The 22,485-nt window shown below is 45.6% G+C and overlaps 1 protein-coding gene across 1 annotated transcript in view; it reads right to left on the bottom strand.

The window, feature by feature from the left end:
* LOC121843580 (NLR family CARD domain-containing protein 3-like) overlaps nucleotides 1–20,787 on the bottom strand; it is a gene marked incomplete at its 5' end in the record, with an annotated part of 50,438 nt that extends 29,651 nt beyond the window's left edge. Inside the window, 1 exon segment of the mRNA XM_042313309.1 lies at nucleotides 20,672–20,787. Within this exon segment, the coding sequence (XP_042169243.1) occupies nucleotides 20,672–20,787 (116 nt within the window).
* Nucleotides 20,788–22,485: the final 1,698 nt, after the last annotated feature.

The following is a 22,485-nucleotide window of genomic DNA, read 5'->3' as shown; positions in this document are numbered from 1 at the left end:
AGGAGACTGACCCTACAGGTCAACAAAGAGGGAGCATAGAATGATTCCAGACACTGCAACCTTCCTTTCCCCACTGGGAAAGGTAGGGAGTAAAAGACATGTTTACACATGATGACACTTTGACCTCTCCCCTCTCTGCGGCCCATGCAACTTAGTCCTGACATAGAACAGATAACTGCCAATGGCCACCACTATAGTACAACAAAATACATTCTTATGAGAAATAACCTACACACATTTGATATAAAACATCTTACAAATGTTACCAACCAATTCTGATAATTCCACGACACATCACAATGTAATAATATTAACGTTACAATTGAAAACGCTTGTAATTTAACACCTGTCTCAGACCACTAGAACAGCTGAGTAATCTACCACCTGCCTCAGACCACTAGAACAGCTGAGTAACCTACCACCTGCCTCAGACCACTAGAACAGCTGAGTAATCTAACACCTGCCTCAGACCACTAGAACAGCTGAGTAATCTAACACCTGCCTCAGACCACTAGAACAGCTGAGTAATCTACCACCTGCCTCAGACCACTAGAACAGCTGAGTAATCTAACACCTGCCTCAGACCACTAGAACAGCTGAGTAATCTAACACCTGCCTCAGACCACTAGAACAGCTGAGTAATCTAACACCTGCCTCAGACCACTAGAACAGCTGAGTAATCTAACACCTGTCTCAGACCACTAGAACAGCTGAGTAATCTAACACCTGTCTCAGACCACTAGAACAGCTGAGTAATCTAACACCTGCCTCAGACCACTAGAACAGCTGAGTAATCTAACACCTGTCTCAGACCACTAGAACAGCTGAGTAATCTAACACCTGTCTCAGACCACTAGAACAGCTGAGTAATCTAACACCTGCCTCAGACCACTAGAACAGCTGAGTAATCTAACACCTGCCTCAGACCACTAGAACAGCTGAGTAATCTAACACCTGCCTCAGACCACTAGAACAGCTGAGTAATCTAACACCTGCCTCAGACCACTAGAACAGCTGAGTAATCTAACACCTGCCTCAGACCACTAGAACAGCTGAGTAATCTAACACCTGCCTCAGACCACTAGAACAGCTGAGTAATCTAACACCTGCCTCAGACCACTAGAACAGCTGAGTAATCTAACACCTGCCTCAGACCACTAGAACAGCTGAGTAATCTAACACCTGTCTCAGACCACTAGAACAGCTGAGTAATCTAACACCTGTCTCAGACCACTAGAACAGCTGAGTAATCTAACACCTGTCTCAGACCACTAGAACAGCTGAGTAATCTAACACCTGACCACTAGAACAGCTAGTAATCTAACACCTGTCTCAGACCACTAGAACAGCTGAGTAATCTACCACCTGCCTCAGACCACTAGAACAGCTGAGTAATCTACCACCTGCCTCAGACCACTAGAACAGCTGAGTAATCTAACACCTGTCTCAGACCACTAGAACAGCTGAGTAATCTAACACCTGTCTCAGACCACTAGAACAGCTGAGTAATCTAACACCTGCCTCAGACCACTAGAACAGCTGAGTAATCTAACACCTGTCTCAGACCACTAGAACAGCTGAGTAATCTAACACCTGCCTCAGACCACTAGAACAGCTGAGTAATCTAACACCTGTCTCAGACCACTAGAACAGCTGAGTAATCTAACACCTGCCTCAGACCACTAGAACAGCTGAGTAATCTAACACCTGCCTCAGACCACTAGAACAGCTGAGTAATCTAACACCTGCCTCAGACCACTAGAACAGCTGAGTAATCTAACACCTGCCTCAGACCACTAGAACAGCTGAGTAATCTAACACCTGTCTCAGACCACTAGAACAGCTGAGTAATCTAACACCTGTCTCAGACCACGAGAACAGCTGAGTAATCTAACACCTGCGTCAGACCACTAGATCAGCTGAGTAATCTAACACCTGCCTCAGACCACTAGATCAGCTGAGTAATCTAACACCTGCCTCAGACCACTAGAACAGCTGCCTCAGACCACTAGAACAGCTGAGTAATCTAACACCTGCCTCAGACCACTAGAACAGCTGAGTAATCTAACACCTGTCTGCCTCAGACCACTAGAACAGCTGAGTAATCTAACACCTGCCTCAGACCACTAGAACAGCTGAGTAATCTAACACCTGCCTCAGACCACTAGAACAGCTGAGTAATCTAACACCTGCCTCAGACCACTAGAACAGCTGAGTAATCTAACACCTGCTGAGTAATCTCAGACCACTAGAACAGCTGAGTAATCTAACACCTGTCTCAGACCACTAGAACAGCTGAGTAATCTACCCTCAGACCACTAGAACAGCTGAGTAATCTAACACCTGCCTCAGACCACTAGAACAGCTGAGTAATCTAACACCTGTCTCAGACCACTAGAACAGCTGAGTAATCTAACACCTGCCTCAGACCACTAGAACAGCTGAGTAATCTAACACCTGTCTCAGACCACTAGAACAGCTGAGTAATCTAACACCTGTCTCAGACCACTAGAACAGCTGAGTAATCTAACACCTGCCTCAGACAGCTGAGTAATCTAACACCTGTCTCAGACCACTAGAACAGCTGAGTAATCTAACACCTGCCTCAGACCACTAGAACAGCTGAGTAATCTAACACCTGCCTCAGACCAGACCACTAGAACAGCTGAGTAATCTAACACCTGCCTCAGACCACTAGAACAGCTGAGTAATCTAACACCTGCCTCAGACCACTAGAACAGCTGAGTAATCTAACACCTGTCTCAGACCACTAGAACAGCTGAGTAATCTAACACCTGCCTCAGACCACTAGAACAGCTGAGTAATCTAACACCTGCCTCAGACCACTAGAACAGCTGAGTAATCTAACACCTGTCTCAGACCACACTAGAACAGCTGAGTAGCTGAGTAATCTAACACCTGCCTCAGACCACTAGAACAGCTGAGTAATCTAACACCTGTCTCAGACCACTAGAACAGCTGAGTAATCTACACCCTGACCACTAGAGACACAGCTGAGTAATCTAACACCTGCCTCAGACCACTAGAACAGCTGAGTAATCTACCACCTGCCTCAGACCACTAGAACAGCTGATTGATCTACCTCCTGCCTCAGACCACTAGAACAGCTGAGTAATCTAACACCTGACTCAGACCACTCGAACAGCTGAGTAATCTAACACCTGCTGTCTCAGACCAATAGAACAGCTGAGTAATCTAACACCTGTCTCAGACCACTAGATCAGCTGAGTAATCTAACACCTGCCTCAGACCACTAGATCAGCTGAGTAATCTAACACCTGCCTCAGACCACTAGAACAGCTGAGTGATCTAGAGACCACTAGCTGAGTAATCTAACACCTGCCTCAGACCACTAGAACAGCTGAGTAATCTAACACCTGTCTCAGACCACTAGAACAGCTGAGTAATCTACCACCTGCCTCAGACCACTAGAACAGCTGAGTAATCTAACACCTGTCTCAGACTACTAGAACAGCTGAGTAATCTAACACCTGCCTCAGACCACTAGAACAGCTGAGTAATCTAACACCTGCCTCAGACCACTAGAACAGCTGAGTAATCTAACACCTGCCTCAGACCAGCTGAGTAATCTAACACCTGTCTCAGACTACTAGAACAGCTGAGTAATCTAACACCTGTCTCAGACCACTAGAACAGCTGAGTAATCTAACACCTGTCTCAGACCACTAGAACAGCTGAGTAATCTAACACCTGTCTCAGACCACTAGAACAGCTGAGTAATCTAACACCTGTCTCAGACTACTAGAACAGCTGAGTAATCTAACACCTGCCTCAGACCACTAGAACAGCTGAGTAATCTAACACCTGTCTCAGACCACTAGAACAGCTGAGTAATCTAACACCTGCCTCAGACCACTAGAACAGCTGAGTAATCTAACACCTGCCTCAGACCACTAGAACAGCTGAGTAATCTAACACCTGCCTCAGACCACTAGAACAGCTGAGTAATCTAACACCTGCCTCAGACCACTAGAACAGCTGAGTAATCTAACACCTGCCTCAGACCAGCTGAGTAATCTAACACCTGTCTCAGACTACTAGAACAGCTGAGTAATCTAACACCTGTCTCAGACCACTAGAACAGCTGAGTAATCTAACACCTGCTCAGACCAGAACAGCTGAGTAATCTAACACCTGCAGACCACTAGAACAGCTGAGTAATCTGAACACCTGCCTCAGACCACTAGAACAGCTGAGTAATCTAACACCTGCCTCAGACCACTAGAACAGCTGAGTAATCTAACACCTGAGTAATCTCACCTGACCACTGAGAACAGCTGAGTAGTAATCTAACACCTGCCTCAGACCACTAGAACAGCTGAGTAATCTAACACCTGCCTCAGACCACTAGAACAGCTGAATCTAACACCTGCCTCAGACCACTAGAACAGCTGAGTAATCTAACACCTGTCTCAGAGACTACTAGAACAGCTGAGTAATCTAACACCTGTCTCAGACCACTAGAACAGCTGAGTAATCTAACACCTGCCTCAGACCACTGAGACCAATCTAACACCTGCCTCAGACCACTAGAACAGCTGAGTAATCTAACACCTGCCTCAGACCACTAGAACAGCTGAGTAATCTAACACCTGTCTCAGACCACTAGAACAGCTGAGTAATCTAACACCTGCCTCAGACCACTAGAACAGCTGAGTAATCTAACACCTGTCTCAGACCACTAGAACAGCTGAGTAATCTAACACCTGTCTCAGACCACTAGAACAGCTGAGTAATCTAACACCTGTCTCAGACCACTAGAACAGCTGAGTAATCAACACCTGCTCACCACTAGAACAGACTAACACCTGCCTCAGACCACTAGAACAGCTGAGTAATCTAACACCTGCCTCAGACCACTAGAACAGCTGAGTAATCTAACACCTGCCTCAGACCACTAGAACAGCTGAGTAATCTAACACCTGCCTCAGACCAGCTGAGTAATCTAACACCTGTCTCAGACTACTAGAACAGCTGAGTAATCTAACACCTGTCTCAGACCACTAGAACAGCTGAGTAATCTAACACCTGCCTCAGACCACTAGAACAGCTGAGTAATCTAACACCTGTCTCAGACCACTAGAACAGCTGAGTAATCTAACACCTGCCTCAGACCACTAGAACAGCTGAGTAATCTAACACCTGCCTCAGACCACTAGAACAGCTGAGTAATCTAACACCTGCCTCAGACCACTAGAACAGCTGAGTAATCTAACACCTGCCTCAGACCACTAGAACAGCTGAGTAATCTAACACCTGCCTCAGACCACTAGAACAGCTGAGTAATCTAACACCTGCCTCAGACCACTAGAACAGCTGAGTAATCTAACACCTGCCTCAGACCAGCTGAGAACAGCTGACTACTGCCTCAGACCACTAGAACAGCTGAGTAATCTAACACCTGTCTCAGACCACTAGAACAGCTGAGTAATCTAACACCTGTCTCAGACCACTAGAACAGCTGAGTAATCTAACACCTGCCTCAGACCACTAGAACAGCTGAGTAATCTAACACCTGTCTCAGACCACTAGAACAGCTGAGTAATCTAACACCTGCCTCAGACCACTAGAACAGCTGAGTAGAACCACTAGAACAGCTGAGTAATCTAACACCTGTCTCAGACCACTAGAACAGCTGAGTAATCTAACACCTGCCTCAGACCACTAGAACAGCTGAGTAATCTAACACCTGCCTCAGACCACTAGAACAGCTGAGTAATCTAACACCTGAGACCACTAGAACAGCTGAGTAATCTAACACCTGCCTCAGACCACTAGAACAGCTGAGTAATCTAACACCTGTCTCAGACCACTAGAACAGCTGAGTAATCTAACACCTGTCTCAGACCACTAGAACAGCTGAGTAATCTAACACCTGTCTCAGACTACTAGAAGAGCTGAGTAATCTAACTCCTGCCTCAGACCACTAGAACAGCTGAGTAATCTAACACCTGCCTCAGACCACTAGAACAGCTGAGTAATCTAACACCTGTCTCAGACCACTAGAACAGCTGAGTAATCTAACACCTGCCTCAGACCAGCTGAGTAATCTAACACCTGTCTCAGACCACTAGAACAGCTGAGTAATCTAACACCTGCCTCAGACCACTAGAACAGCTGAGTAATCTAACACCTGTCTCAGACTACTAGAACAGCTGAGTAATCTAACACCTGTCTCAGACCACTAGAACAGCTGAGTAATCTAACACCTGTCTCAGACTACTAGAACAGCTGAGTAATCTAACACCTGTCTCAGACCACTAGAACAGCTGAGTAATCTAACACCTGCCTCAGACCACTAGAACAGCTGAGTAATCTAACACCTGCCTCAGACCACTAGAACAGCTGAGTAATCTAACACCTGCCTCAGACCAGCTGAGTAATCTAACACCTGTCTCAGACTACTAGAACAGCTGAGTAATCTAACACCTGTCTCAGACCACTAGAACAGCTGAGTAATCTAACACCTGCCTCAGACCAGCTGAGTAATCTAACACCTGTCTCAGACTACTAGAACAGCTGAGTAATCTAACACCTGTCTCAGACCACTAGAACAGCTGAGTAATCTAACACCTGTCTCAGACTACTAGAACAGCTGAGTAATCTAACACCTGCCTCAGACCACTAGAACAGCTGAGTAATCTAACACCTGTCTCAGACCACTAGAACAGCTGAGTAATCTAACACCTGCCTCAGACCACTAGAACAGCTGAGTAATCTAACACCTGCCTCAGACCACTAGAACAGCTGAGTAATCTAACACCTGCCTCAGACCACTAGAACAGAAATCAGCTGACCAGTAAATCTAACACCTGTCTCAGACCACTAGAACAGCTGAGTAATCTAACACCTGCCTCAGACCACTAGAACAGCTGAGTAATCTAACACCTGCCTCAGACCACTAGAACTGAGAACTAACACCTGCCTCAGACCACTAGAACAGCTGAGTAATCTAACACCTGCCTCTACTGAGTAATCTACCTGCCACTAGAACAGCTGAGTAATCCAGACCAGCTGAGTAATCTAACACCTGTCTCAGACCACTAGAACAGCTGAGTAATCTAACACCTCCTGCCTCAGACCCCTAGAACAGCTGAGTAATCTACCACCTGCCTCAGACACTAGAACAGCTGAGTAATCTAACACCTGCCTCAGACCACTAGAACAGCTGAGTAATCTAACACCTGTCTCAGACCACTAGAACAGCTGAGTAATCTAACACCTGCCTCAGACCACTAGAACAGCTGAGTAATCTAACACCTGCCTCAGACCACTAGAACAGCTGAGTAATCTAACACCTGCCTCAGACCACTAGAACAGCTGAGTAATCTAACACCTGCCTCAGACCAGCTGAGTAATCTAACACCTGTCTCAGACTACTAGAACAGCTGAGTAATCTAACACCTGTCTCAGACCACTAGAACAGCTGAGTAATCTAACACCTCAGACCACTAGAACAGCTGAGTAATCTAACACCTGCCTCAGACCACTAGAACAGCTGAGTAATCTACCACCTGCCTCAGACCACTAGAACAGCTGAGTAATCTAACACCTGCCTCAGACCACTAGAACAGCTGAGTAATCTAACACCTGCCTCAGACCACTAGAACAGCTGAGTAATCTAACACCTGTCTCAGACCACTAGAACAGCTGAGTAATCTAACACCTGTCTCAGACCACTAGAACAGCTGAGTAATCTAACACCTGTCTCAGACCACTAGAACAGCTGAGTAATCTAACACCTGCCTCAGACCACTAGAACAGCTGAGTAATCTAACACCTGCCTCAGACCACTAGAACAGCTGAGTAATCTAACACCTGCCTCAGACCACTAGAACAGCTGAGTAATCTAACACCTGCCTCAGACCACTAGAACAGCTGAGTAATCACACCTGTCTCAGACCACTAGAACAGCTGAGTAATCTAACACCTGTCTCAGACCACTAGAACAGCTGAGTAATCTAACACCTGCCTCAGACCAGAACAGCTGAGTAATCTAACACCTGTCTCAGACTACTAGAACAGCTGAGTAATCTACCACCTGCCTCAGACCACGCGAACAGCTGAGTAATCTAACACCTCCTGCCTCAGACCACTCGAACAGCTGAGTGATCTAACACCTCCTGCCTCAGACCACTCAAACAGCTGAGTAATCTAACACCTGCCTCGGACCACTAGAACAGCTGAGTAATCTAACACCTCAGACCACTCGAACAGCTGAGTGATCTAACACCTCCTGCCTCAGACCACTCAAACAGCTGATTGATCTACCTCCTGCCTCAGACCACTAGAACAGCTGAGTAATCTAACACCTGACTCAGACCACTCGAACAGCTGAGTAATCTAACACCTGCTGTCTCAGACCAATAGAACAGCTGAGTAATCTAACACCTGTCTCAGACCACTAGATCAGCTGAGTAATCTAACACCTGCCTCAGACCACTAGATCAATCTAACACCTGCCTCAGACCACTAGAACAGCTGAGTGATCTAACACCTCCTGCCTCAGACCACGCGAACCGCTGAGTGATCTAACACACCTGCCTCAGACTGCTCAGACCACTAGAACAGCTGAGTAATCTAACACCTGCCTCAGACCACTAGAACAGCTGAGTAATCTAACACCTGTCTCAGACCACTAGAACAGCTGAGAACAGCTAAATCTAACACCTGCCTCAGACCACTAGAACAGCTGAGTAATCTAACACCTCCTGCCTCAGACCACTCGAACAGCTGATTGATCTACCTCCTGCCTCAGACCACTAGAACAGCTGAGTAATCTAACACCTGCCTCAGACCACTAGAACAGCTGAGTAATCTAACACCTGCCTCAGACCACTAGAACAGCTGAGTAATCTAACACCTGTCTCAGACCACTAGAACAGCTGAGTAATCTAACACCTGCCTCAGACCACTAGAACAGCTGAGTAATCTAACACCTGCCTCAGACCACTAGAACAGCTGAGTAATCTAACACCTGCCTCAGACCACTAGAACAGCTGAGTAATCTAACACCTGCCTCAGACCAGCTGAGTAATCTAACACCTGTCTCAGACTACTAGAACAGCTGAGTAATCTAACACCTGCCTCAGACCACTAGAACAGCTGAGTAATCTAACACCTGTCTCAGACCACTAGAACAGCTGAGTAATCTAACACCTGTCTCAGACCACTAGAACAGCTGAGTAATCTAACACCTGTCTCAGACCACTAGAACAGCTGAGTAATCTAACACCTGTCTCAGACCACTAGAACAGCTGAGTAATCTAACACCTGCCTCAGACCACTAGAACAGCTGAGTAATCTAACACCTGCCTCAGACCACTAGAACAGCTGAGTAATCTAACACCTGCCTCAGACCACTAGAACAGCTGAGTAATCTAACACCTGTCTCAGACCACTAGAACAGCTGAGTAATCTAACACCTGCCTCAGACCACTAGAACAGCTGAGTAATCTAACACCTGCCTCAGACCACTAGAACAGCTGAGTAATCTAACACCTGTCTCAGACCACTAGAACAGCTGAGTAATCTAACACCTGTCTCAGACCACTAGAACAGCTGAGTAATCTAACACCTGCCTCAGACCACTAGAACAGCTGAGTAATCTAACACCTGTCTCAGACCACTAGAACAGCTGAGTAATCTAACACCTGTCTCAGACCACTAGAACAGCTGAGTAATCTAACACCTGTCTCAGACCACTAGAACAGCTGAGTAATCTAACACCTGTCTCAGACCACTAGAACAGCTGAGTAATCTAACACCTGCCTCAGACCACTAGAACAGCTGACCACTAGAACAGCTGAGTAACCCTGCCTCAGACCACTAGAACAGCTGAGTAATCTAACACCTGAGACCACTAGAACAGCTGAGTAATCTAACACCTGCCTCAGACCACTAGAACAGCTGAGTAATCTAACACCTGCCTCAGACCACTAGAACAGCTGAGTAGACCACTAGAACAGCTGAGTAATCTAACACCTGCCTCAGACCACTAGAACAGCTGAGTAATCTAACACCTGCCTCAGACCACTAGAACAGCTGAGTAATCTAACACCTGCCTCAGACCACTAGAACAGCTGAGTAATCTAACACCTGTCTCAGACCACTAGAACAGCTGAGTAATCTAACACCTGCCTCAGACCACTAGAACAGCTGAGTAATCTAACACCTGCCTCAGACCACTAGAACAGCTGAGTAACCACCTCTAGAACAGCACCTGCCTCAGAACAGCTGAGTAATCTAGAGACAGAACAGCTGAGTAATCTAACACCTGTCTCAGACCACTAGAACAGCTGAGTAATCTACCACCTGTCTCAGACCACTAGAACAGCTGAGTAATCTAACACCTGCCTCAGACCACTAGAACAGCTGAGTAATCTAACACCTGCCTCAGACCACTAGAACAGCTGAGTAATCTAACACCTGCCTCAGACCACTAGAACAGCTGAGTAATCTAACACCTGCCTCAGACCACTAGAACAGCTGAGTAATCTAACACCTGCCTCAGACCACTAGAACAGCTGAGTAATCTAACACCTGTCTCAGACCACTAGAACAGCTGAGTAATCTAACACCTGTCTCAGACCACTAGAACAGCTGAGTAATCTACCACCTGCCTCAGACCACTAGAACAGCTGAGTAATCTAACACCTGCCTCAGACCACTAGAACAGCTGAGTAATCTAACACCTGCCTCAGACCACTAGAACAGCTGAGTAATCTAACACCTGCCTCAGACCACTAGAACAGCTGAGTAATCTAACACCTCCTGCCTCAGACCACTAGAACAGCTGAGTAATCTAACACCTGCCTCAGACCACTAGAACAGCTGAGTAATCTAACACCTGTCTCAGACCACTAGAACAGCTGAGTAATCTAACACCTGCCTCAGACCACTAGAACAGCTGAGTAATCTAACACCTGTCTCAGACCACGTGAACAGCTGAGTAATCTAACACCTGCCTCAGACCACAGCTGAGAACAGCTGAGTAATCTAACACCTGTCTCAGACCTAGAACAGCTGAGTAATCTAACACCTGTCTCAGACCACTAGAACAGCTGAGTAATCTAACACCTGCCTCAGACCACTAGAACAGCTGAGTAATCTAACACCTGCCTCAGACCACTAGAACAGCTGAGTAATCTAGACCACCTGAGTAATCTCAGACCACTAGAACAGCTGAGTAAGCTCTAACACCTGCCTCAGACCACTAGAACAGCTGAGTAATCTAACACCTGCCTCAGACCACTAGAACAGCTGAGTAATCTAACACCTGCCTCAGACCACTAGAACAGCTGAGTAATCTAACACCTGCCTCAGACCACTAGAACAGCTGAGTAATCTAACACCTGCCTCAGACCACTAGAACAGCTGAGTAATCTGAGTACACCTGCCTCAGACCACTAGAACAGCTGAGTAATCTACCTGCCTGAGACACCTACCACTAGAACAGCTGAGTAATCTAACACCTGTCTCAGACCACTAGAACAGCTGAGTAATCTAACACCTGCCTCAGACCACTAGAACAGCTGAGTAATCTAACACCTGTCTCAGACCACTAGAACAGCTGAGTAATCTAACACCTGCCTCAGACCACTAGAACAGCTGAGTAATCTAACACCTGCCTCAGGCCACTAGAACAGCTGAGTAATCTAGACACCTGAGTAATCTCAGACCACTAGAACAGCTGAGTAATCTAACACCTGCCTCAGACCACTAGAACAGCTGAGTAATCTAACACCTGAGACCACTAGAACAGCTGAGTAATCTAACACCTGCCTCAGACCACTAGAACAGCTGAGTAATCTAACACCTGCCTCAGACCACTAGAACAGCTGAGTAATCTAACACCTGCCTCAGACCACTAGAACAGCTGAGTAATCTACCACCTGCCTCAGACCACTAGAACAGCTGAGTAATCTAACACCTGCCTCAGACCACTAGAACAGCTGAGAATCTAACACCTGCCTCAGACCACTAGAACAGCTGAGTAATCTAACACCTGCCTCAGACCACTAGAACAGCTGAGTAATCTAACACCTGCCTCAGACCACTAGAACAGCTGAGTAATCTAACACCTGCCTCAGACCACTAGAACAGCTGAGTAATCTAACACCTGCCTCAGACCACTAGAACAGCTGAGTAATCTAACACCTGCCTCAGACCACTAGAACAGCTGAGTAATCTAACACCTGCCTCAGACCACTAGAACAGCTGAGTAATCTAACACCTGCCTCAGACCACTAGAACAGCTGAGACCACTAGAACAGCTGAGTAATCTAACACCTGCCTCAGACCACTAGAACAGCTGAGTAATCTAACACCTGCCTCAGACCACCTGCCTGAGAACAGCTGAGTAATCTAACACCTGCCTCAGACCACTAGAACAGCTGAGTAATCTAACACCTGCCTCAGACCACTAGAACAGCTGAGTAATCTAACACCTGCCTCAGACCACTAGAACAGCTGAGTAATCTAACACCTGCCTCAGACCACTAGAACAGCTGAGTAATCTAACACCTGCCTCAGACCACTAGAACAGCTGAGTAATCTAACACCTGTCTCAGACCACTAGAACAGCTGAGTAATCTACCACCTGCCTCAGACCACTAGAACAGCTGAGTAATCTAACACCTGCCTCAGACCACTAGAACAGCTGAGTAATCTAACACCTGCCTCAGACCACTAGAACAGCTGAGTAATCTAACACCTGCCTCAGACCACTAGAACAGCTGAGTAATCTAACACCTGCCTCAGACCACTAGAACAGCTGAGTAATCTAACACCTGCCTCAGACCACTAGAACAGCTGAGTAATCTAACACCTGCTGTCTCAGACCAATAGAACAGCTGAGTAATCTAACACCTGTCTCAGACCACGCGAACAGCTGAGTAATCTAACACCTGCCTCAGACCACTAGATCAGCTGAGTAATCTAACACCTGCCTCAGACCACTAGAACAGCTGAGTAATCTAACACCTGCCTCAGACCACTAGAACAGCTGAGTAATCTAACACCTGCCTCAGACCACGCGAACAGCTGAGTGATCTAACACCTGCCTCAGACCACAAGAACAGCTGAGTAATCTAACACCTCCTGCCTCAGACCACTAGAACAGCTGAGTGATCTAACACCTCCTGCCTCAGACCACTAGAACAGCTGAGTAATCTAACACCTCCTGCCTCAGACCACTAGAACAGCTGAGTAATCTAACACCTCCTGCCTCAGACCCCTAGAACAGCTGAGTAATCTAACACCTCCTGCCTCAGACCCCTAGAACAGCTGAGTAATCTAACACCTGCCTCAGACCACTAGAACAGCTGAGTAATCTAACACCTGCCTCAGACCACTCGAACAGCTGAGTAATCTAACACCTGCCTCAGACCACTAGAACAGCTGAGTAATCTAACACCTGTCTCAGACCACTAGAACAGCTGAGTAATCTAACACCTGCCTCAGACCACTCGAACAGCTGAGTGATCTAACACCTGCCTCAGACCACTAGAACAGCTGAGTAATCTAGACCACCAGCTGAGTAATCTACACCTGTAGACCACTAGAACAGCTGAGTAATCTAACACCTGCCTCAGACCACTAGAACAGCTGAGTAATCTAACACCTGCCTCAGACCACTAGAACAGCTGAGTAATCTAACACCTGCCTCAGACCACTAGAACAGCGAGTAATCTAACACCTGCCTCAGACCACTAGAACAGCTGAGTAATCTAACACCTGTCTCAGACTACTAGAACAGCTGAGTAATCTAACACCTGTCTCAGACCACTAGAACAGCTGAGTAATCTAACACCTGCCTCAGACCACTAGAACAGCTGAGTAATCTAACACCTGCCTCAGACCACTAGAACAGCTGAGTAATCTAACACCTGCCTCAGACCACTAGAACAGCTGAGTAATCTAACACCTGCCTCAGACCACTAGAACAGCTGAGTAATCTAACACCTGTCTCAGACCACTAGAACAGCTGAGTAATCTAACACCTGCCTCAGACCACTAGAACAGCTGAGTAATCTAACACCTGCCTCAGACCACTAGAACAGCTGAGTAATCTAACACCTGTCTCAGACCACTAGAACAGCTGAGTAATCTAACACCTGCCTCAGACCACTAGAACAGCTGAGTAATCTAACACCTGCCTCAGACCACTAGAACAGCTGAGTAATCTAACACCTGCCTCAGACCACTAGAACAGCTGAGTAATCTAACACCTGCCTCAGACCACTAGAACAGCTGAGTAATCTAACACCTGCCTCAGACCACTAGAACAGCTGAGTAATCTAACACCTGTCTCAGACCACTAGAACAGCTGAGTAATCTAGACACCTGTAATCTCAGACCACTAGAACAGCTGAGTAATCTAACACCTGCCTCAGACCACTAGAACAGCTGAGTAATCTAACACCTGCCTCAGACCACTAGAACAGCTGAGTAATCAGCTAGAACAGCTGAGTAATAATCTGCCTCAGACACCTGAGTAATCTCAGACCACTAGAACAGCTGAGTAATCTAACACCTGCCTCAGACCACTAGAACAGCTGAGTAATCTAACACCTGTCTCAGACCACTAGAACAGCTGAGTAATCTAACACCTGTCTCAGACCACTAGAACAGCTGAGTAATCTAACACCTGCCTCAGACCACTAGAACAGCTGAGTAATCTAACACCTCAGACCACTAGAACAGCTGAGTAATCTAACACCTGCCTCAGACCACTAGAACAGCTGAGTAATCTAACACCTGTCTCAGACCACTAGAACAGCTGAGTAATCTAACACCTGTCTCAGACCACTAGAACAGCTGATTAATCTACCACCTGCCTCAGACCACTACAACAGCTGAGTAATCTAACACCTCAGACCACTAGAACAGCTGAGTAATCTAACACCTGCCTCAGACCACTAGAACAGCTGAGTAATCTAACACCTGAACCTCAGACCACTAGAACAGCTGAGTAATCTAACACCTGCCTCAGACCACTAGAACAGCTGAGACCACTAGAACAGCTGAGTAATCTACCCTGCCTCAGACCACTAGAACAGCTGAGTAATCTAACACCTCCTGCCTCAGACCACTAGAACAGCTGAGTAATCTAACACCTCAGACCACGCGAACAGCTGAGTAATCTACCTCCTGCCTCAGACCACGAGAACAGCTGAGTAATCTACCACCTGCCTCAGACTACTAGAACAGCTGATTGATCTACCTCCTGCCTCAGACCACTAGAACAGCTGAGTAATCTAACACCTGCCTCAGACCACTAGAACAGCTGAGTAATATAACACCTGTCTCAGACCACTAGAACAGCTGAGTAATCTAACACCTGTCTCAGACCACTAGAACAGCTGAGTAATCTAACACCTGCCTCAGACCACTAGAACAGCTGAGACCACTGCCTCAGACCACTAGAACAGCTGAGTAATCTAACACCTGCCTCAGACCACTAGAACAGCTGAGTAATCTAACACCTGCCTCAGACCACTAGAACAGCTGAGTAATCTAACACCTGCCTCAGACCACTAGAACAGCTGAGTAATCTAACACCTGCCTCAGACCACTAGAACAGCTGAGTAATCTAACACCTGTCTCAGACCACTAGAACAGCTGAGTAATCTAACACCTGCTCAGACCACTAGAACAGCTGAGTAATCTAACACCTGCCTCAGACCACTAGAACAGCTGAGTAATCTAACACCTGCCTCAGACCACTAGAACAGCTGAGTAGACCACTAGAACAGCTGAGTAATCTAACACCTGCCTCAGACCACTAGAACAGCTGAGTAATCTAACACCTGCCTCAGACCACTAGAACAGCTGAGTAATCTAACACCTGCCTCAGACCACTAGAACAGCTGAGTAATCTAACACCTGCCTCAGACCACTAGAACAGCTGAGTAATCTAACACCTGTCTCAGACCACTAGAACAGCTGAGTAATCTAACACCTGCCTCAGACCACTAGAACAGCTGAGTAATCTAACACCTGCCTCAGACCACTAGAACAGCTGAGTAATCTAACACCTGCCTCAGACCACTAGAACAGCTGAGTAATCTAACACCTGCCTCAGACCACAGCTGAGAACAGCTGACCACTAGAACAGCTGAGTAATCTAACACCTGCCTCAGACCACTAGAACAGCTGAGTAATCTAACACCTGCCTCAGACCACTGAGAACAGCTGAGTAATCTAACACCTGCCTCAGACCACTAGAACAGCTGAGTAATCTACCACCTGTCTCAGACTACTAGAACAGGTGAGTAATCTAACACCTGTCTCAGACCACTAGAACAGCTGAGTAATCTAACACCTGTCTCAGACCACTAGAACAGCTGAGTAATCTAACACCTGCCTCAGACCACTAGAACAGCTGAGTAATCTAACACCTGTCTCAGACCACTAGAACAGCTGAGTAATCTAACACCTGCCTCAGACCACTAGAACAGCTGAGTAATCTAACACCTGTCTCAGACTACTAGAACAGGTGAGTAATCTAACACCTGTCTCAGACTACTAGAACAGCTGAGTAATCTACCACCTGCCTCAGACCACTAAGAACAGCTGAGTAATCTACCACCTGCCTCAGACCACTAGAAGATCTGAGTAATCTAACACCTGTCTCAGACTACTAGAAGAGCTGAGTAATCTAACACCTGCCTCAGACCACTAGAACAGTTGAGTAATCTAACACCTGCCTCAGACCACTAGAACAGCTGAGTAATCTAACACCTGCCTCAGACCACTAGAACAGCTGAGTAATCTAACACCTGCCTCAGAGTACCAGAACAGAACTGAGTAATCCACTAGAACAGAACAGCTGAGTAATCTAACACCTGTCTCAGACTACTAGAAGAGCTGAGTAATCTAACACCTGCCTCAGACCAGCTGAGTAATCTAACACCTGCCTCAGACCACTAGAACAGCTGAGTAATCTAACACCTGTCTCAGACCACTAGAACAGCTGAGTAATCTAACACCTGTCTCAGACCACTAGAACAGCTGAGTAATCTAACACCTGTCTCAGACCACTAGAACAGCTGAGTAATCTAACACCTGCCTCAGACCACTAGAACAGCTGAGTAATCTAACACCTGTCTCAGACCACTAGAACAGCTGAGTAATCTAACACCTGCCTCAGACCACTAGAACAGCTGAGTAATCTAACACCTGTCTCAGACTACTAGAACAGGTGAGTAATCTAACACCTGTCTCAGACTACTAGAACAGCTGAGTAATCTAACACCTGTCTCAGACCACTAGAACAGCTGAGTAATCTAACACCTGTCTCAGACTACTAGAACAGCTGAGTAATCTAACACCTGCCTCAGACCACTAGAACAGCTGAGTAATCTAACACCTGCCTCAGACCACTAGAACAGCTGAGTAATCTAACACCTGTCTCAGACCACTAGAACAGCTGAGTAATCTAACACCTGCCTCAGACCACTAGAACAGCTGAGTAATCTAACACCTGTCTCAGACCACTAGAACAGCTGAGTAATCTAACACCTGCCTCAGACCACTGGAACAGCTGAGTAATCTAACACCTGCCTCAGACCACTAGAACAGCTGAGTAATCTAACACCTGCCTGTCTCAGACAGCACTAGAACCAGCTGAGTAATCTAACACCTGTCTCAGACCACTCGAACAGCTGAGTAATCTAACACCTGCTGTCTCAGACCAATAGAACAGCTGAGTAATCTAACACCTGTCTCAGACCACTAGATCAGCTGAGTAATCTAACACCTGCCTCAGACCACTAGATCAGCTGAGTAATCTAACACCTGCCTCAGACCACTAGAACAGCTGAGTAATCTAACACCTGCCTCAGACCACTAGAACAGCTGAGTGATCTAACACCTGCCTCAGACCACGCGAACAGCTGAGTAATCTAACACCTGCCTCAGACCACTAGAACAGCTGAGTAATCTAACACCTGCCTCAGACCACTAGAACAGCTGAGTAATCTAACACCTGTCTCAGACCACTAGAACAGCTGAGTAATCTAACACCTGTCTCAGACCACTAGAACACCTAATCTCACCTGACCACTAGAACAGCTGAGTAATCTAACACCTGTCTCAGACCACTAGAACAGCTGAGTAATCTAACACCTGCCTCAGACCACTAGAACAGCTGAGTAATCTAACACCTGCCTCAGACCACTAGAACAGCTGAGTAATCTAACACCTGCCTCAGACCACTAGAACAGCTGACCACTCTAACACCTGCCTCAGACCACTAGCTGAGTAATCTAACACCTGCCTCAGACCACTAGAACAGCTGAGTAATCTAACACCTGCCTCAGACCACTAGAACAGCTGAGTAATCTAACTGCAGACCACTAGAACAGCTGAGTAATCTAACACCTGTCTCAGACCACTAGAACAGCTGAGTAATCTACCACCTGCCTCAGACCACTAGAACAGCTGAGTAATCTAACACCTGCCTCAGACCACTAGAACAGCTGAGTAATCTAACACCTGTCTCAGACCACTAGAACAGCTGAGTAATCTAACACCTGCCTCAGACCACTAGAACAGCTGAGTAATCTACCACCTGTCTGTCAGACCACTAGAACAGCTGAGTAATCTACCACCTGCCTCAGACCACTAGAACAGCTGAGTAATCTAACACCTCAGACCACTAGACCACTAGAACAGCTGAGTAATCTAACACCTGTCTCAGACCACTAGAACAGCTGAGTAATCTAACACCTGTCTCAGACCACTAGAACAGCTGAGTAATCTAACACCTGTCTCAGACCACTAGAACAGCTGAGTAATCTAACACCTGTCTCAGACCACTAGAACAGCTGAGTAATCTAACACCTGTCTCAGACCTAGAACAGCTGAGTAATCTAACACCTGAGACCACTAGAACAGCTGAGTAATCTAACACCTGTCTCAGACCACTAGAACAGCTGAGTAATCTAACACCTGTCTCAGACCACTAGAACAGCTGAGTAATCTAACACCTGTCTCAGACCACTAGAACAGCTGAGTAATCTAACACCTGCCTCAGACCACTAGAACAGCTGAGTAATCTAACACCTGCCTCTCAGACCACTAGAACAGCTGAGTAATCTAACACCTGCCTCAGACCACTAGAACAGCTGAGTAATCTAACACCTGCCTCAGACCACTAGAACAGAACAGCTGAGTAATCTAACACCTGCCTCAGACCACTAGAACAGCTGAGTAATCTAACACCTGTCTCAGACCACTGGAACAGCTGAGTAATCTAACACCTGCCTCAGACCACTAGAACAGCTGAGTAATCTACCACCTGTCTCAGACTACTAGAACAGGTGAGTAATCTAACACCTGTCTCAGACTACTAGAAGAGCTGAGTAATCTAACACCTGCCTCAGACCAGCTGAGTAATCTAACACCTGCCTCAGACCACTAGAACAGCTGAGTAATCTAACACCTGCCTCAGACCACTAGAACAGCTGAGTAATCTGAGTAATCTACCACCTGCCTCAGACCACTAGAACAGCTGAGTAATCTAACACCTGTCTCAGACCACTAGAACAGCTGAGTAATCTAACACCACTCGTAGAACAGCTGATTGTGTCGTTAGATGTTGTTTGTCCTTCCGCATGACTTTATACACAGAAGATCTCTGCTAAACATAGAATCACATGGTTTATCAGTCTCTCTGTGACTGCAGATGAAGTCAGAACAAAGTTGACTACAAATACAAAGTTGCCAATGTCTTTGCAGTTGATACAAACAAGGGACTTGAGATCAAACTGAGATCACTGCATTAAACTATGAACTGTTGGCAGATAAATTCAGAACAATGTTGACTACAAATACAAAGTTGCAATTGATTCAAACAAGGGACGTATATAAATATGCTTCAAATGAAAACTGAGATGACTGCATTAAAATATGAACTGTAGGCCTATTTCAATCATATTGTTCAGTATATTGAGTTCTATTTTGCTACTTGTAGACTACTGTCTGTAATTTGTCTCAATATATTTAATGATGTGAATCCTAACATGAACACATCCTATCAGTATTGATAAATGTCACCAGACATGATACCTTGTTGTGCTGCTGATCCTGTTTGTACTGGTCTGAGTTTGTACTGGTCTGAAATAGGAACTGTAATTTGGAACCTGTTCACCAGACGTGCTACCAGGTAGTTGAGGTAATAATGAGACTATAAGGAGAACCAGTACTGAGTCAATGTGCCAGGTAGTTGAGGTAATAATGAGACTATAAGGAGTACCAGTACTGAGTCAATGTGCAGGGGTACCAGTAGTTGAGGTAATAATGAGACTATAAGGAGTACCAGTACTGAGTCAATGTGCAGGGTACCAGGTAGTTGAGGTAATTGAGGTAATATCCACATGTAGGTAGGGGTATAAGTGACTAGGCAATCAGGATAGAGATTACATCTCCTCATCCAGGGAGTTCAGACACACACACAGGGAGGGAATGTTGTGTTTAATATTGTTTTAGGACTATGAAATGGATAAAATTATTAGCCTATGGATTATGAAAACAACAACAATAAATGGGAAAATGGGAGAGGAGAAATGACTAGAGACAGTGTTGTTAAACTCACTGACCAGGACCCATGAGTTCTTCTTACCTTTGTTCAGTAGTAAAGTCTCCCTCTCTAAAGTATAGAGGAGGATCCATAGACCAGTCACTCTTCATGGACACACAGCTGGGAACAGGGGAGGCTGGTCTCTCCTGCTTGATTGGGCTTCAACACAACAGAGACAAACATTACATCTCTCATCTACTCTGAGCTCAGATGGGGAAACAGAAGAAGAGTTTTATTCCATAACGCTACATATCACTTTTCAGAAATGTTTGTAAATTATCTGTTATTGTTTTAAGAAAGAGTTTGGTGTTTTTTTCACAAGCAGGCGATTGTTCAATGGCAGACATCTATTAGTTAAAAATCTATCAATTGATGTTTCATTTCAGAGAGACATATAATCATGTTTCTTTGCTAAATATATATTGACATCATCGAAGTCGAGGATCCTGGAGGGTAACACAGTGTCCAAAGAGGGGCCAGAAGTATACAGAATGCTGTCGTCTGCGTAGAGGTGGATCAGGGAATCGCCCGCAGCAAGAGCAACATCATTGATATATACAGAGAAAAGAGTCGGCCTGAGAATGGAACCCTGTGGCACCCCCATAGAGACTGCCAGAGGACCGGACAACAGGTCCTCCGATTTGACACACTGAACTCTGTCTGAGAAGTAGTTGATGAACCAGGTGAGGCAGTCATTTGAGAAACCAAGGCTGTTGAGTGAGTCTGCCAATAAGAATTTGGTGATTGACAGAGTCGAAAGCCTTGGCCAGGTCGATGAAGACGTCTGCACAGTACTGTCTTTTATCGATGGCGTTTATGATATCGTTTAGTACCTTGAGCGTGGCTGGCGTGCACCCATGACCGGCTCGAAACCAGATTGCATAGCAGAGAAGAGATTCAAATGGTTGGTGATTTGTTTATTAACTTGGCTTTTCAAGATATTTCTCAGTGAATTAAGTAGTAGGTTTTTTTTAGTCAAATGTGACCGACCGGCTTGATTTGATGAAGTAAAGTTTGAAATGGAGAGCTCCTCTTTGTTTTGTGTTACTTTGGCAGAAAATGTCACCCATCTAAATAAATATATGTATTTTTAAATAATTAACTAAATGTCTGATGTTTTTGGTTTATGTCAGTTTCATTGTGTTATGCTATGTTATTTTATTGTTGTAAGTGGTAAAATGAACTAGAAAATATTATATTTTGCAATTCTGAGTAATTACTACTTTAGTAAGGAATTACACATTATTCAGTACTACTGCAGTTGCTCCATAATTCCAATAGATGGCAGCATAAGACCACAAATGACATTTCAGTAGATTAGATTAGTTTTCTCCCTGGATTCACCACCACTCCCCTCACAGGTAACTCCTGTGTGCTTCTTTCTGTCCCTTTCCACACTGCTAACACAAGAGGAAGGACTGAAAAAGCATTTAACAGATTACTGTGGAGTAATATAATGATGATTCATGTTTATTATTTCCTGGTTTTATGCTCATGTTTTGAAATTTTACTTCATTATTATAACGGTTACCAATAATTTAATATTATTAATATAATGATTATTAATAAACCTGAACATTAATTCAGTCACTTCTGGTCGAGAAAACGTATTTTCCCAGTACATTCATTGGTAAGGTAATATTATTGTAATGAAACAGCAGGGAACAGGTCTCGAACCCTCGACCTCCGAGCACGAGGCCCGGTGCCACAGAGTCGATTTCCGCGCTTTTAAACCCAGGGTCGTTACATTATTACATTATGAAACTGGGCTCCACAGCAGATGGACTAGTTTTCATCCAAAAAAAAGCATTGTTAAAAACGGAATGTTTCCAGCCTACTCCAGACGCTCGTTGGCG

The sequence above is a fragment of the Oncorhynchus tshawytscha genome, unplaced genomic scaffold (assembly GCF_018296145.1).
Source record: "Oncorhynchus tshawytscha isolate Ot180627B unplaced genomic scaffold, Otsh_v2.0 Un_contig_5262_pilon_pilon, whole genome shotgun sequence".
NCBI classification, from domain to species: Eukaryota; Metazoa; Chordata; class Actinopteri; order Salmoniformes; family Salmonidae; genus Oncorhynchus; species Oncorhynchus tshawytscha.
This window is presented reverse-complemented; position numbering and strand designations above follow the sequence as displayed.